Source organism: Dromiciops gliroides, chromosome 4 (genome assembly GCF_019393635.1).
Source record: "Dromiciops gliroides isolate mDroGli1 chromosome 4, mDroGli1.pri, whole genome shotgun sequence".
NCBI classification, from domain to species: domain Eukaryota; kingdom Metazoa; phylum Chordata; class Mammalia; order Microbiotheria; family Microbiotheriidae; genus Dromiciops; species Dromiciops gliroides.
This window is the reverse complement of record NC_057864.1, coordinates 67,975,621-67,990,933: the sequence shown is the minus strand read 5'-3', so window position 1 is coordinate 67,990,933 and position 15,313 is coordinate 67,975,621. Positions and strand designations below refer to the sequence as shown.

General features: G+C 34.4%; 1 protein-coding gene across 5 annotated transcripts in view; it reads left to right on the top strand.

The window, feature by feature from the left end:
• The window catches only part of COP1 (COP1 E3 ubiquitin ligase), a 240,336-nt gene that overhangs the window by 147,828 nt on the left and 77,195 nt on the right, over positions 1–15,313 (top strand). For all 5 annotated transcript variants that reach the window (XM_044004926.1, XM_044004924.1, XM_044004923.1 and 2 more), the window contains one exon: positions 7,277–7,393. In XM_044004926.1, the coding sequence (XP_043860861.1) occupies positions 7,277–7,393 (117 nt within the window). The remainder of the gene's footprint in view (positions 1–7,276; positions 7,394–15,313) is intronic.

The following is a 15,313-nucleotide window of genomic DNA, read 5'->3' as shown; positions in this document are numbered from 1 at the left end:
GCAGTATGACTGCAAACATTAATTGCTCACTAGATAGTAAGGTTTTGAAAGAAATTGCCTTAACAGTATCAATATAGTCAGATATAAGGTGTGTTTAAAACATTAAAAAATCAGCTGTTTTATAATTAATGATTTCTTAGATATCAGTATTGTTGAAGTTTGATGTAATTAAATGAATACTATAGATAACTATGTTCTCATTAATTATTTTCACTTATCTTAGATACTCTATAGCCTAGTGGATGGGAACAGCACTCTCTTTGACTTTTGGCATCCCATCTCTTTCTGTTCCTGTTCTTTGAGTTTAGAGAAATGACACCCTCCACTCACTGATAAACATACTTACATCTGATCATATCCTTCAGACCAGTGACTCTGAACTCTTATGTATTATTATCCAAAACCTAGTCTACACTCTACACCTGATTTCTCATTCCTGTCCCCCTCAGCATAATTTGTAAGGGTCAAAGGAGATAATCTTTGTAAAGCTCTTAGCACAGTGCCTGGCACATAGTAAGCACTGTATAAATGTGAGTTGTCATCATCATCATCATCCTTCTCTAAATTCCTTACAGAATTCCCCCCACCCCCATTCATTGTACTATAACATTTCTTTCCCTGTTTCTCTGAATCTTTTTCTTCCTAAAACAATTCTTTCTTTCTCTTTTAAAATTTATTTTAGTTTTCAACATTTGTTTAGATATGATTTCCAATTTCCAATTTTTCTCCCTCCCCCCTCCCCTAGACAGCAGGTAATCTGATATAGGTGTTTTTATTTATTTATATATATATATATACACACACACACATATATATATACACACACACATATATATACACACACACACATATATATATATATATATATATATATATATATATATATATATATATATAAAACATTAAACATATTTCTGCATTAGTCATGTTATATGAGAAAAATCAGAGCAAAAGAAAAACAATAGCACCAAAAACAAACAAAAAATAGTATGGTCCAATCAGCGTCCATATTCCACAGTTCCTTTTTTTGTTTGTTTGTTTTTTCTGGATTTGGAGAGCCTTTTCCATCATGAGTCCTTTGGAACTTTCTTGTACTGTTGGCTTAGTGAGAAGAATCTAGTGTATCACAGTTGATCAACACATAATGTTGATAATACTGTGTACAATGTTCTCCTGGTTCTGCTCATCTCACATCAGTTCATGCAAGTCCTTCCAGGTTTCTCTGAACTCCTGCTCATCATTTCTTACACAACAATAGTATTCCATTACATTCATATACCACAACTTGTTCAGCCATTCCCCAATTGATGGGCATCCCCTCAATTTCCAATTCCTTGCCATCACAAAAAGAGCAGCTATAAATATTTTTGTACATGTGGGTCCTTTTCCCTTTTCCATGATCTTTTTGGGAAAAAGTCCTAATAGTGGTATTGCTGGGTCAAAGCATATGCACAGCTTTATAGCCCTTTGGGCATCATTCCAAATTGCTCTCCAGAATATTTGGATCCACAGCTCCACCAACAATGCATTAGCCTAACACAATTCTTTAGCTAATTTAATATTTCTTATTTTGTTTCTCTCACATATTACTCTTGAACCTCAGGTAGTTTCCTATATGTCTATCAGATTTTTTCAAACTTGGGAATTTATTTTTGAAACATTCCCCCCCCCACACACACACACACACAATGAGGGTTAAGTGACTTGCCCAGGGTCACATAGCTAGCAAGTGTCAAGTATCTGAGACCAGATTTGAACTCAGGTCCTCCTGAATCCACAGCTGGTGCTTTATCCACTGTGACACCTAGCTGCCCCTGAAACATTGTTTTGAGGCAACTAGGTGGTGTAGTGAATAGAGCACTGGCTCTGGAGTCAGGAGTACTTTGGTTCAAATAGAGCCTCAGATACTTACTAGCTTGTGAACTTGGGCAAGTCACTTAACCCCAAATGCCTCCAATTTTTTTTTTTAAAGAAACATTGTTTTTAAATGATCATCTAGTACTTAAAAATGAAACTGTAATTTTTTTAAAGACCCACAGATTTTTTGTAGCTTTTTGTTGTTAGGCTTAGTTCTTGAAAAAAAGAGGGAAACATTTTATTTAACATTGTGATCATAAAAGGAACTGTAGCCATCATTTACTGTAAAACTCTCATTTTACAGATGAGAAAACCTCAATTATTTCTCCCTTAATGCTAGCATCTTCCATTTGATATTACTTCATATGGATCCTTTGCATGTCTTGTAATTTAGTTATTTGCATATTGATCGCTTCATTAGATTGTAAACTTTTTGTGGGCAGGGACTACTTTTTCCTTTGTATCCCTAGAACTTTGGGCAACTTTGCCTGACAAATAGCAATTGATTAACAAATGCTAATTGACTATTGTGAATCTCTTTTATGTACTATGAGGCTTAAAGAATTGGATGTACTTGTCCAAGGCCAAATAGTGAGTCAGTGATAGAGACCAGAACTAAAACCCAAATCATCTACATCTCAGTTAAATGCTCATTTTACTATATACTTTGTTGGCATTTCCTGTAGCATGAATAGTAGAATACAATAATGATTAGATTCAGAGTTTCTCAGACAATTTATTCCTTTCTATAATTTAGAGTACTCAGCACTTAGCCCTATATCTATAGCTTTGGTTTCACCATGAACACCATTCCCATTAACCATCTGTCTCTCAGATAATTTCTATTTAAGTGCCTCATCAGCATTTTATTTTAACCTGTCTCGGTCTTGGTTTTTTGTCTTCCAAAATCTGTTCCTCTAATTCCCATTAAAACCTTAAGGGAGGGAGCTCTTTGTTGGTTCCTTCTTCCTGTCTTCTGTCTCTATTCAGTATTATTCTCTCAGTCATATGTAACTTCTTTTCTTGTACTCTATATTTAGATGGCCAAAGTAAACTATTTCACCATCTTTTGTGTATGTTCTAGGATTTCCTACCTCCCTGTCGTTGCTTACACTATTTTTTATGCTTGATTTATGATTTTGAATCTCTTATGTTTTTAGGCAGTTATTTTATAATATAGCCATTAGTGTAAGTCATTCCCCTCAATTAGATTATAAAGCCTGTGAAGATAAGGACAAGTGTCTTATCTGAACTTTGTATCTGTTATGTGCATAAAGTACTTCATAAACACCTATTGTATACTATTGAATATTAGATATTATTGAAGCTGTGGTTTGTTGACTCCTTTGTTTAGAGCAGAGTTCTTAAAAACATTTTTTGGGTGGCTATGACACTTCAAGTTAATCTTTTAAAATGCATAAGATTATAAAGGAAATTATAATGCAGTTATCTGTCTCTATTGCTATCGAAGGTCACAGGTTCTAACTCAAGAGCCTTTGGGTTAGAGCAGGATGTTCAAAAGAATAGTTATGGGCTTGATATTTATGTGGGCTAGTTTGCTTTGTTTTTGTTCAATGATTATAGATAATATCCCAACCTTAGACACCAATCATAGCTATCTTATTAAGTATGGATGTTATTACTTACTGACAAAGAACCTTAATTCAGAACCTTATCACCTTTTGCCTAGATTTCTGCAAGAGCCTCCTAAGTGGTTGCCTTTTTTCACTTCTCTCCCTGTGACTTTCTATCATCCACAAGTTGCTCTTAAAGTTATTTTTCATAAAGCACAGATCTAATCACGTCACCTTCCCTACTAGCTAAAATCTAGCAATTCCTTTTTGCCACTGGAATAAAATAAAACTTTTCTTTTTACCTTTTAAAGCCTTTTACATTTTTTTTCCTCCAGTCTGTCTTTCCTGCATTCTGAGGTCCAACCAAACTGGCCTTTTCTGTTTCTCATGCATACACTCCATACATTTGTACTGGCTTATCCATGTACTTGGAATACACTCCCTTCTCACTTCTGCCTCAAAGAATGCTTCTCTTCCTTTTAGGCTGACTTTAAACACTACCTTCTGTACCATTGTCTTTCCATATTCCTCTCCCTCTCCAACAACTGATGCTATACCTCCCCAAATACTTGTATTTATTTTCTTTGTTCTCTATAAATTCATTGGAATTAGGGGTTGTTTCATTCTTTGTACTTGTATCTCAAGAACCTAACAGGTAGTGCTTGATGTTTAATAAATGTTTATAATTGATTGATCACTGTATCCATTTATCAATTTGTTATGGGGAAATTGGGTGGGGGTTTGGGGTAGAAAACTTGAGGTACCCAGGGGCCCATAACAAATTCACTACTACAAAAACAATCTGGTTGGTCCTTGATGATGCTGCTGGTGGTGACAGTATAGTCGTAATGGTGGTAATGGTATTAGTACTAGTATTAGTGAAAGTAGCAGCAGCAGCAGTAGTAGTAGTGGTGGTAATAATAGTAAGAATAGTAGTAGCAGTATCAACTGATACTTCCTTTCCAGGAATACTATTGAATGTTTTCAGTTTTTAAAGAGCAGTCATGTATATGCTTTTACTCTACTGTGAAGCTTCATATAGCAGTACAGTAACACAGCTCTTAACTTTTTTCTTAATTAGTGATTGCCCCTTTTATTGTATTGTCTGAGTTGAATGAAAACCCCAAGAGTCTGAATTTCTGGGTAATTAAGAATCATTTTATTAAATAGGCTAACTGGCAAACAGTAAATTTGATGTGGGCTGGAATTTGAGGTCAAATTGATCATAAGTCATCCCAAAAGAATTATAAGACTCAGTGACTCAGTTTCCCAATATTTATTGCATACTGTGGGTGACCACAGGGAGAGAACATGGGAACCAGAAAGAGACATGCACAGAAAAGGCCAAATTTGTCCCCAGTTTCACTTTATGACATGTAAACCCCCAAAACACATATCCACAGAAAAAGGTACCCACCTTGGGGGTTGGCTTAAGACCCCAGGAACTCCAAATTAGGACAGGCCCTCCCCTGTACCTCCCTAAGGTAGAGATTATTATAATGAGACTGATAATCAATTTATCCATACTATAAATAAAACTGTCTTTCCTTTCCTTATTCGAGAGATACCTTTCCACTTTTCTGTTCTCTCCCTGTGGTCACCCACAGTATGCAATAAATATTGGGAAACTTCATGGCCTAGCTCCCTCTGTTTCCATTATTGGTATTGATTACTGTGGGTAAGAGAACTTAGTATCCTGACTTGTAAGTTATCCATTAACTGGGGTCTGAATCCCTCTTAGAACTCATATCTGAATTAGAGCTTGGGCCTTAGGTTTTTCTATTAACCCCCTTTTGCCTCCTACATCAAATTGATGGTCATTGGTTTCTTTCAGTAACCAAAGATGCCAAGGGAGACCCTGAAATGTCTTAAATCCCTTATGAAAAAGAATTCCCTTGACAGGTGAAAATCACCCTTGTTTGGTAGCCATTTAATGAGGAGGTGGGCTAAAAGTCTTCGGCTCCTCCCACTGAGAATGAAGCTTGATCATGAGACTCAGCAGCCTTCAGCAATCTAGGAAGGAGACCTCTGGCTGTTTTTCTCCTACACAGGGTGGATCACCATAAATTGTAATGGAGGAGATCAAGGACAGGGGTTCTTTTTCTCAGGGTAAGATCTCTCCCAGATTGGATTCTGTTTATACTCTAAACAGAAATTAGATCTCCTAGTTGGATAGGGTTCCATTTAAAATTTACTACCATGTTCCTTGAGGGCTAGGAACAGTCTCATGTTCTTCCCATGCCCTACAGAGACTGACTGACCTTAATAGTAATTGGACCCTCACAGAAAAGAGAAGGAAAAACAGTAATTATAATACTAATTTCAGTATCTAAGTATTGGTTTTCCTTTTTTTAAAAAATGACATTGTGTTAGTCATTGATACCTAACTTTAAGGCATTATATAATTACTAGTTTTTTTTTAATTAGAATAACGATAGTATTTAAAGTTGTAAGAGACCTTAGGAATCATATAGAATGTCATCCCTTTTTGCTATTTTAAAGATATGGATACTGAAATCCAAAGAACTTAAACCAAAGTCTCATGGAAAGTAGAAAAGCCAAAATACAGACCCTGATTCTCTCACTCCAAATTTAGTGATTTTTGTATCATCATTTTTTAGGAGTAGATTTACCTAGAAAAAAATTAATAATTGATATCTTAGAGGATATTTTTGTTTTTTAAATTTTATTATAGAATTTCCTTACTAGTGTGTCCTATTTATGTCTGATGCACACAGCATAATTATCTTATTTTTGTTATCTTTTTGCTTGTGTTTTTACCCCACACTATTACAATAAAAGGAATTATTTATACAGTATATTTCCCATTCATCAGGAAATATTACTTTTAAGTTTCCCTTGATAATTTTACTTTACTCTGTCCAGTACCTTTCTTGCTTACTTTAATATTATAAAGTTTTAGCAGAGAAAATAACTATGTAGTGTGGAAGTGACCATTAAAAGCAGGCAAGATAGGGGGAAGCTAGGTGTCACAGTGGATAAAGTATCGGCCCTGGATTCAGGAGGGTCTGAGTTCAAATCCAGCCTCAGACACTTGACACTTACTAGCTGTGTGACCCTGGGCAAGTTATTTAACCCTCATTGCCCCACAAAAATAAAACAAAACAAAAGCAGGCAAGATAAACTCTTCAGAATATCCTACTAGGTGACTATAACTATAACTATCAAAGAAAGGGGAAAGGAGGTGTTTCTGGATATGAGCACTAACTATTTTGTCCGACTTAGTTGAATTCAATACTATATTTTTCTCATACATTCCCTTTCTCCACTCTTTGACCCTATCTATATCAGTTCAACTTGAATTGACTAGCCATCTTGTACTTTAATATTTGTGGTTGTTCTGGGCCTTAGAATTTCAGGATTCATGCTGCAAAGAATAGATCACCTTATTTTTTTTTTTAATCTTGGATAAATAAATCCCAGCCATCTAGATTTAAGCATGCTGAAATTACTTACCCAGCTTTCTGTAGTAAAGTCTAAAATCTATGGGATTCTAAATGAAGTGATATAATAAGAAATGTTTCTAGCATCTTATTCAGTTCATTCTCATCTACAGTGAGATAACAGATGCTGCCTTTTAATAGCCACTGATTGTTCAGCACTTTTGATTCTGACAATAAAAATAAAGTGTGCTTTTGTTCAAACATGCTATTTTTTGCATTCATTCATTCATTTTAAACACATCTGTTCTATAATTATAAACAGTTTTTCATTCCCATAAGGATCTATTGGTAGCAGTAATCAGATTTTCCAGGTTGTAAAAACATTTCTGAATGTATTTATCAACCTTTTTTTTTTCCTTTTTGTATTCTCTCTGCCCTTAGTGAAACTGTGGTCTACCAACCTGGACAATTCAGTGGCGAGTATTGAGGCCAAAGCAAATGTGTGTTGTGTCAAATTCAGCCCATCTTCTAGGTACCATTTGGCTTTTGGCTGTGCGGGTAAGTAGTCATGGGTAACTGCATGGGTTTTTTGTACTGTTTTGTGTGGTTTGTGTGTTATGAGGACTGGTAAATAGTAGGACAAACAAAAAAAAGTGTGCCTCGTTAATTTTGAGTCCTATTAAAATACTGTTAAATGCTATACTAGAGATACCTTATCCTTTTTTTTTACTAGTTAAAAAGTATGTATCAAGATGTCTTACCACTATTATTTAATAATTATATAGTAATATTTATGTATAATAATTGTGGTTATAATATTTAAATGTTGTCCTCTTTAATTGCTTTAAAAAATCCTGCCCCTGTATTCATGAGAATGTGCATATTAATTATTTAATATCCCTTAGATAATTATCAGCCAAATAAATGACTGATAAAGAAATTGAGAATATTTGAATTTGAATTTGGAACATTAGATTATAGAATTTATGATCTTCAGAAGAAGATTTAGAGATACAAGAAACCTAAATATTCTAATGTCAGCATTTTGTTGATGACAAAATCGAAGCTCAGAGAAGGTACTTTTCTCAGATAACTCAGGTAATCAAGATGGTATGTGATAGAATCAAGTTTCAAACTCGGAAATGGAATAGTGGAAAAGAAAGATCACAGGATGAAATGTGTAGTTTTAGTTTTGGGGATTTTTTTTTGTTTGTTTGTTTTTTTTAGCAAAAAATTAGGTGAGATCTCTGAAAAAGGGGGTTGTGTAGAGACTTGTGAAGACAAGAGATAATTTCGAATAGCCATTTTATCAAATATGAAAGAGTAAATCAAGGGTTAAAATACAGAGATTTTTCACATACCATCAAGGATCCAGTTTAGATGAAGTAATATCTTTTTTTTCAGCTTTTTGTACCATTGTACCTGGTCTTGCCCTCTGGGGACAAATGGAATGATTTTAGTTCCACCTTCATATGACAGCCCTTTAAGTTTTTGAAGATTGGTCTCATTTTCCCCTGAGTCTTCTCCATATTAAACATTCCCATTTCCTTCAGTGATCCTTATGTGATATGGATGAAAGCCTCTTCACTATCCTCATTGCTTTTCTCTGGACACTCTCTAGTTTATCAATGCCCTTATTCAATTTTGTTGTCCAGACCCCAATAGGGTACTCAACATACTAGCAAGTTGCAGCTTTGCAGGGGACCTGGTCATAGTCCTAGGGCCAGAAGAAGTGCTAGCACTGGTGCCTACAGGTGAGCAAGGTCTCTTCCTGGGTAAAGACAAGAGTAAAGGCCAGAAGAACAGTGATTACATCTCTTCTTAGAGCATACCACAATTCAAAAATCCCTAGAGCTAGCTTTGAAAACAGCAGGAAGAAAGGCCTAAAATTTGGGATAATGCTTCCTCCACTGAAAAAGGAGATCCCAACATTAAAGTTACATAAAGTTAACGTAAAGTTAGATGTCAAGAAATACGCTTGGAAAATGAATAAACAACAACAATAACACTGAAAGAACCTGGCCAGAATAAGTTACTATTGTGACAAGGAATATTGAGACAGAATATCAGAAGACAATGAAGTCAAAACATCTATATGCGAGCCTTCAAAGAAAAAAATATGAATTGCTCCAAGGCCCAAGAAGAATTCTAGGAAGAGGGCCACTAGGTGGCATAGTAGATAAAACATCAACCCTGGATTCAGGAGGCCCTGAGTTCAAATCTGGTTTCAGACACTTGACATTTACTAGCTGTGTGACCTTGGGAAAGTCACTTAACCCTCATTGCCCCGCCTCTACCCCTCCAAAGAAAAGTTAGACATAGAATGCAGATCTGAAAATAAATGTTTAATTTTTAAAACACTAGCAAAAAATAAAAATGGAGGCTAATTTTTTTTTTACTCTAATGCATTAGGTGAATCCCCCCAAAAGCAGGAGTTGTGATCATGTGCTCATTCATTCAAAGCAAAAACCAACATAAACAGGGATAAACAAGAAAACCTTATGCTCAATAATTGTAGAAAACAAATATCAATATTAAACATATTTCACATGCTTTAGCACCTAAATTCATAAAGGAAAAATTAACTGGATTACAGGACATAAATAGTAACACAGTAGCTGTAGTTTTCAGTGTCCCTCTGATTTTAATAATTCTAACAAATACAAAGTGGAAACTATAGAGCTGAATATATTGTTGGAGAAATAGAGCCAATAGACTTATGGTGTCTTATAAGTGGAACTGCTAAAACAAATGTATTTCTTAGCACTTTGTGGAATCTTTATAAAAATTTACCATGTATTAGCTGTAGAGATAATACAGTGAATGAGAAAAAACAGAAATAAGGCAGATATAGTAAACACATACTTTATAAACTATATAACACAATAAAAAATAATAATCAGTTCAGGGAGCACAAGTAAAAAATAAAGATCCAAATTAAGACTTAACAGAGAAATCCTAAATAGTGTGTGGGTCAAAGAAAAAAAATCATAGAAACAGTAAATATGTGAAAATAATGAAACAACCTACTAAATTTTTTGAGATGTAGCTAACGAAGTCCTCAAGGGAAAAGTCATATCTTCACAAGCAAGTAATGACAGGAGTAAAAAGACAGGATTAATCTTCTTAATATGTATTTTAAAAATTTTAATGCCAATTTCTTTTTTAGCCAAAGACTACATCAAGTGCAAAGGAATAGAGAAATGGCCTAACTTTATCTTTTCGGCACTAAAGGGAAAACCATCAAACCAGCTGTCTGAGATGTTAATAAAATATTCTATTTGCATGCTTACTGAGTTGAAACATAATGTAAACTATAATCATTTTTGGATAAATGCAGATAATCTAGATTTTTTTTTTTAAGGCTATAACATTTTTCCCCCCTTAAAGTTAGTGATATAAGTTATGGTTGAAATGATCATCATTATGCCTTAGCAACAACACTTAGGCCTTTCACATTTATTTTCCAGCAGCCCTAATCTATGTTCAGGATTCTGAATGGATATTCTGAATTGTATACTGTTTTCATCCAGGTTATGCATAAACACAGTTTCAGTAATAGTCTTCATGTTACCTCAGCATCCTAAGCATAGTTGATAGTACTTCTCTTATTTCTTTCTCCGATTTTGACCCCAAATTTCTACTTGTCCTTCACAGGACTCCTTGACCAGAATAATTATCATAAGCAACAATTATCAGAAAAGTATCTTTATATTTATTATCATCCTTGACCAATAAGCGTTTATTAAGTATTTCCTATGTGCCATATACTTTTGAAGCACTGTGAATACAAATGCAAACCAAAAGGTTGGCAATCTCTGTCCTCAAGGAACTTTTTTTTTTTTACATTCTTTGCAGGGCTGTGAAGGTTAAGTGACTTGCCCAGGTCCCACAGCTAGTAAGTGGCTGTCTGAGGCTGGATTTGAACTTGGGTCATCCTGAATCCAGGGCCAGTGCTTTATCCACTGCATCACCTAGCTGCCTTGGAACTTGAATTCTAATGGGGGAAGACAACACACAAAAAGGAAGTAGAAGGGTAGAGGCTAGTGGGAGATGTATGGTGGAGTCAGACTGAGCCAGATGAGAGTGAATACTGTACATATAATTTGCCAAATGGAGGTTCTGGGTAGGAAATCAGTAATCAGAGAGAATCAAGCCATAAGCATGGAGACCATTACCAGAATGAGAAGCCTGCTGAGGCAGAGGTTGGGAAGTCATATTGTGAGTTATAGGGTCAGCCAGGTTTGAAGTATATATTCAATCTTTCAAGTCAGTCATCATTTATTAAATGCCTACTATGTGCCAGGTACTGTGCTAAGTGCTTGGGATGCAACAAAAGGCAAAAAACAATAATAAAATACAGATGATTCTCTCAAGGAATTTACAGTTCTAATGAGGGAGAAGACACAAACAACTGTGTAAAAACAACATATGCACAAATCAAATTGGAGGTTACCACAGAGAGAAAACATACTTTTATAGGGGTATTGGAAAAAGTTTCATGTCATAGGGATTCAGTAAGTTGAGCCAGTACCTTTTAGTTTAGGTACAATAGAAAAATAGATGAAAGGATACTAATGACAATTTGTGGAAATGTTTGCTATTGACTAAATGTTTTTTTAAACAAAACTACATACTTTGAAAACATGTATTTCATATGCTTTTTCCTATCAAATTTTGCTATAAAAATGCCAAAAAGACTTATTAATAGAATGGCCATGAAAGCATATGAACATTATTTAAAAATGTATTAGTGTGAAATTATATTTACCTATCATTGTTTCTTAAGAGGTGCATTCCAGATTTACAAATTTCAAAGTTTAATTTTAAAAGATGAAAAATAATTAACTTGTAATATTTTAGCAGAAAGACCAGAAATATTTAAAACACTTTAAAATGACTTATTCCTGCAATTTAGTTTCTCTTTATATTTTGTCTTGGGCAGATTAACAAAATATATAATATGTATATATCTATAAATATACTTTTTTTTTTTTGGTGAGGCAATTGGGGTTAAGTGACTTGCCCAAGGTCACACAGCTAGTAAGTGTTAAGTGTCTGAGGTCAGATTTGAACTCAGGTCCTCCTGAATCCAGGGCCAGTGCTCTATCCGCTGCGCTATACATATGCTTTTAATATTTATTTTTTTTAATATTTTGAGTTCAAAATTATCTCCCTCCCTCCTACCCTTCCATTCCTCCTTGAAAAGGTAACAATTTGATATTGGTTATGTATTTGAAGTCATGTAAAACCTGTTTCCATATTGCAAAAAAAACCTATTTCCATGGTGGAAAAGAAAACACAAAATAAAATAATTGAAGTAAAGTTTAAAAGTATATTTCAATTTGCATTTATAATTCAATCATTCTCTCTCCAGGTGGATAGTATTTTTCATCATATATCCTTTGGAATTGTCTTGGACCTTGATCAGAGTACTTTGATCAGAGTAACTAACTCTTTCATAGTTGGTCATCCTTACATCCTTGTTGTTACTGTGAGCAATGTTCTCCTGGTTCTGATCACTTCATTTTTCAAGAGTTCATATGAGTCTTCCAAGATGTTTGGAAGCATCATGCTCACCATTTGTTATAGCATGATAGTATTCCATCACAATCACATACCACAATTTGTTCAGTCATTCCCCAGTTCATGGGCATCCCCTCAATTTCCAATCCTTTGCTATCATAAAAAGAGCTATTGTAAATAGTTTTGTACAGTTAAATCCCCCCCCCCCCCGCCCCTCTGCTTTTTAAAAATCTCTTTTGGATATAAACCTAGTATTTGTATTACTGGGTCAAAGGGTATGAACAGTTCTATAGCCCTTTGATATTAGTTCACACCTCTACCAACGGTGTGCCAGGGTCCCAGTTTTCCCACATCCCATCCCAACATTTATCATTTTCCTTTTCTATCATGTTAGCCAATCTAATAGGTGTGAGGTGGTACCTCAGAGTTCTTTTAATTTTCATTTCCCTAATCAATAGTGATTTAGAACATTTTTCTTTGATTACTGATAGCCTTCATTTCTTCTAAAAACTGCCTTTTCATATCCTTTGACCCTTTATCAACTGGGTAATGACTTCTGTTTTTATAAATTTGGCTCAGTTTACTATATATATTTGAGAAATGAGGACTTTATCAGGAAAACCTACTGTAAATTTTTTCTTAGTTTCCTGTTTCCCTTTTACTTTCATATAATCAAAATTATTGATTTTACTTTTTGTGATCCTATCTCCTGTTTGGCTATATATTGGAAAGGTAAACTTTTCCATGTTCCCCCAATTTTCTTATGATATCACTCTTTATATTTGAATCATTTGTCCATTTTGACCATATCTTGGTATATGATGTGGGATATTAGTCTATGCCTAGTTTCTTCCAAAGTAGTCTAGGCTTTTCCCAGAAATTTTTGTCAAATGTTGAGTTCTTGTTAAGCTTAGGTCTTTGGATTTATCAAACACCAGATTACTATAGCCATTACTACTATGTATTGTGTACCTAATCCATTCCAGTGATTCATCAGTCTATTTCTTCACCAGTACCAGATTATTTTGATGATTCTTTCTTTGTAACATAGTTTGTTTATTGTTGTTGGTTTTTTTAATTTTGGTGGGACAATGGGGGTTAAGTGACTTCCCCAGGGTCACACAGTAAGTGTCAAGTGTCTGAGGCTGGATTTGAACTCAGATACTTCTGAATCCAGGGCCGGTGCTTTATCCACTGCGCCACCTAGCTGCCATGTAACGTAGCTTGAAATCTGGTATTACTAGACCCCCTTTCCATTCTGAAAACTATGACTCCATTTTAAAAGTTGTGCAAGTGTATCAATACTAATGATTATTCCTTTATAATACTTGTAGAAAATAATGTTAAAATGTTTTTTGTAAAACTTCCATTTTTCTTCCTTTTCTTTTTAATCCTTCTATTATTGCTTTTAAATGCTCTAGGAGTGACTTTGCTTACTTGGATAACTTGCTACACTTTTCAAACTAGTTTAACTCTCCATTCCTTTTCTCTAATGAGATGTTACTGCTTATCATTGTACATCGTAATTTATGGATAAATTTTTATTATAACTCAGTTTTCCTTTGGCATTCCTCTCTTTCTATTTAGTCCTGTGTCAGATATTTGCTGAAAAATTTACTTTTTGGATACTTTTTTTTCCTGGCAGTGGTAATTTATATTAGTTAAGGTTCTGAATGAAATTATTATTATCTGTTTTAATGTTATTTTTATTGTCCATTTCCCTTTTTAATTCTTTTAATAAATTGTTTAAATAACTCAGAATTAAGAACATTTTGTCATGTCTTCTTATTCTTAAAAAATTCCTGATCTTAGTGATAACTTTTACATCTGTAACAATTTTTTTTTCTTCATTTCAAAATTCAGTTGTGTGTGTTTGAGTGTGTAACTTGTTGATGACCATGTCCAGGATACACCAGTGAATTTTAAAAAAAATATATATTCATTTGGCCATTCTCATTTCTTTTCTTTCTTTCTTTTTTGTTTTTTTTTGTCATTTCTTTTCTTGAACCATACTTTCCCATGTATATTTCCTTGTCCTTATCTTGTTTACACCTTCTTCTATGACCTATTGGTTGTAAAAATCAGGCAAGGTAGAAAAAAGAATATATTTACCCAAGGATAAGCTTCTATTTACCTAAAGATATGAAGTAGATCAAATATAGGATATATATGTGTACATATATAGGTACACATATAGGTACACATATATGTACACACACACACACATATATATATATGATCTATATAGGATATATCTGTATGTATGTATTAAAGGGAAATTCTTTGTGAATAGTGACATCTCCCAGATCCTCTGATCTAAGAATGATGATGATGTGCTGATTGCATTGAGCCTCAGAAAATTGCAGAACATTTGGAAGATATTTTTAATCTGAGAGTTTGGCTTATCCACACAAGTATGACCCAGGGATAAAACATTTCTGTTGTCGAGATCCCCTTTAAAGGTTGTCAAAAGCCATGTATATATTTGGGACAGATATTGATATATATTGATAGTTAGTTTGATCTAGAGTTGAAAAGGAGAGTGAACTGGATTATTTTGGGGAAATGGTAAAGCTCTTAAGTAAATTCCAAGCTTCCCTTTATGTAATAATAATATTGGTTCGAAGTGGAGCACGTCTAGCTCAGAACCAAATATGTGGCATACGAAAAGAGTCTGGCACAGGGCATTTATAAGCACATAATCATGAAGGGATTCCTTAGAACAAGAGTAAAGGACATCATAAATTAATTCTATCTCTGCAAGAGCATGTAATTATAGGTGGTAGACATGCTGCTACATTGCTCCAATAATACTAAAGAGAAAGTAAAGATGGCCTCCAGGACATGGAGTGGAATCCCTAGTGATGGACTTTTCTGCAGAGATGGATTTGGAAAATGATAGTCATACAGCATGGGCAGTTCTAGATGGGTCACAGGCTTTATCATTGGCTA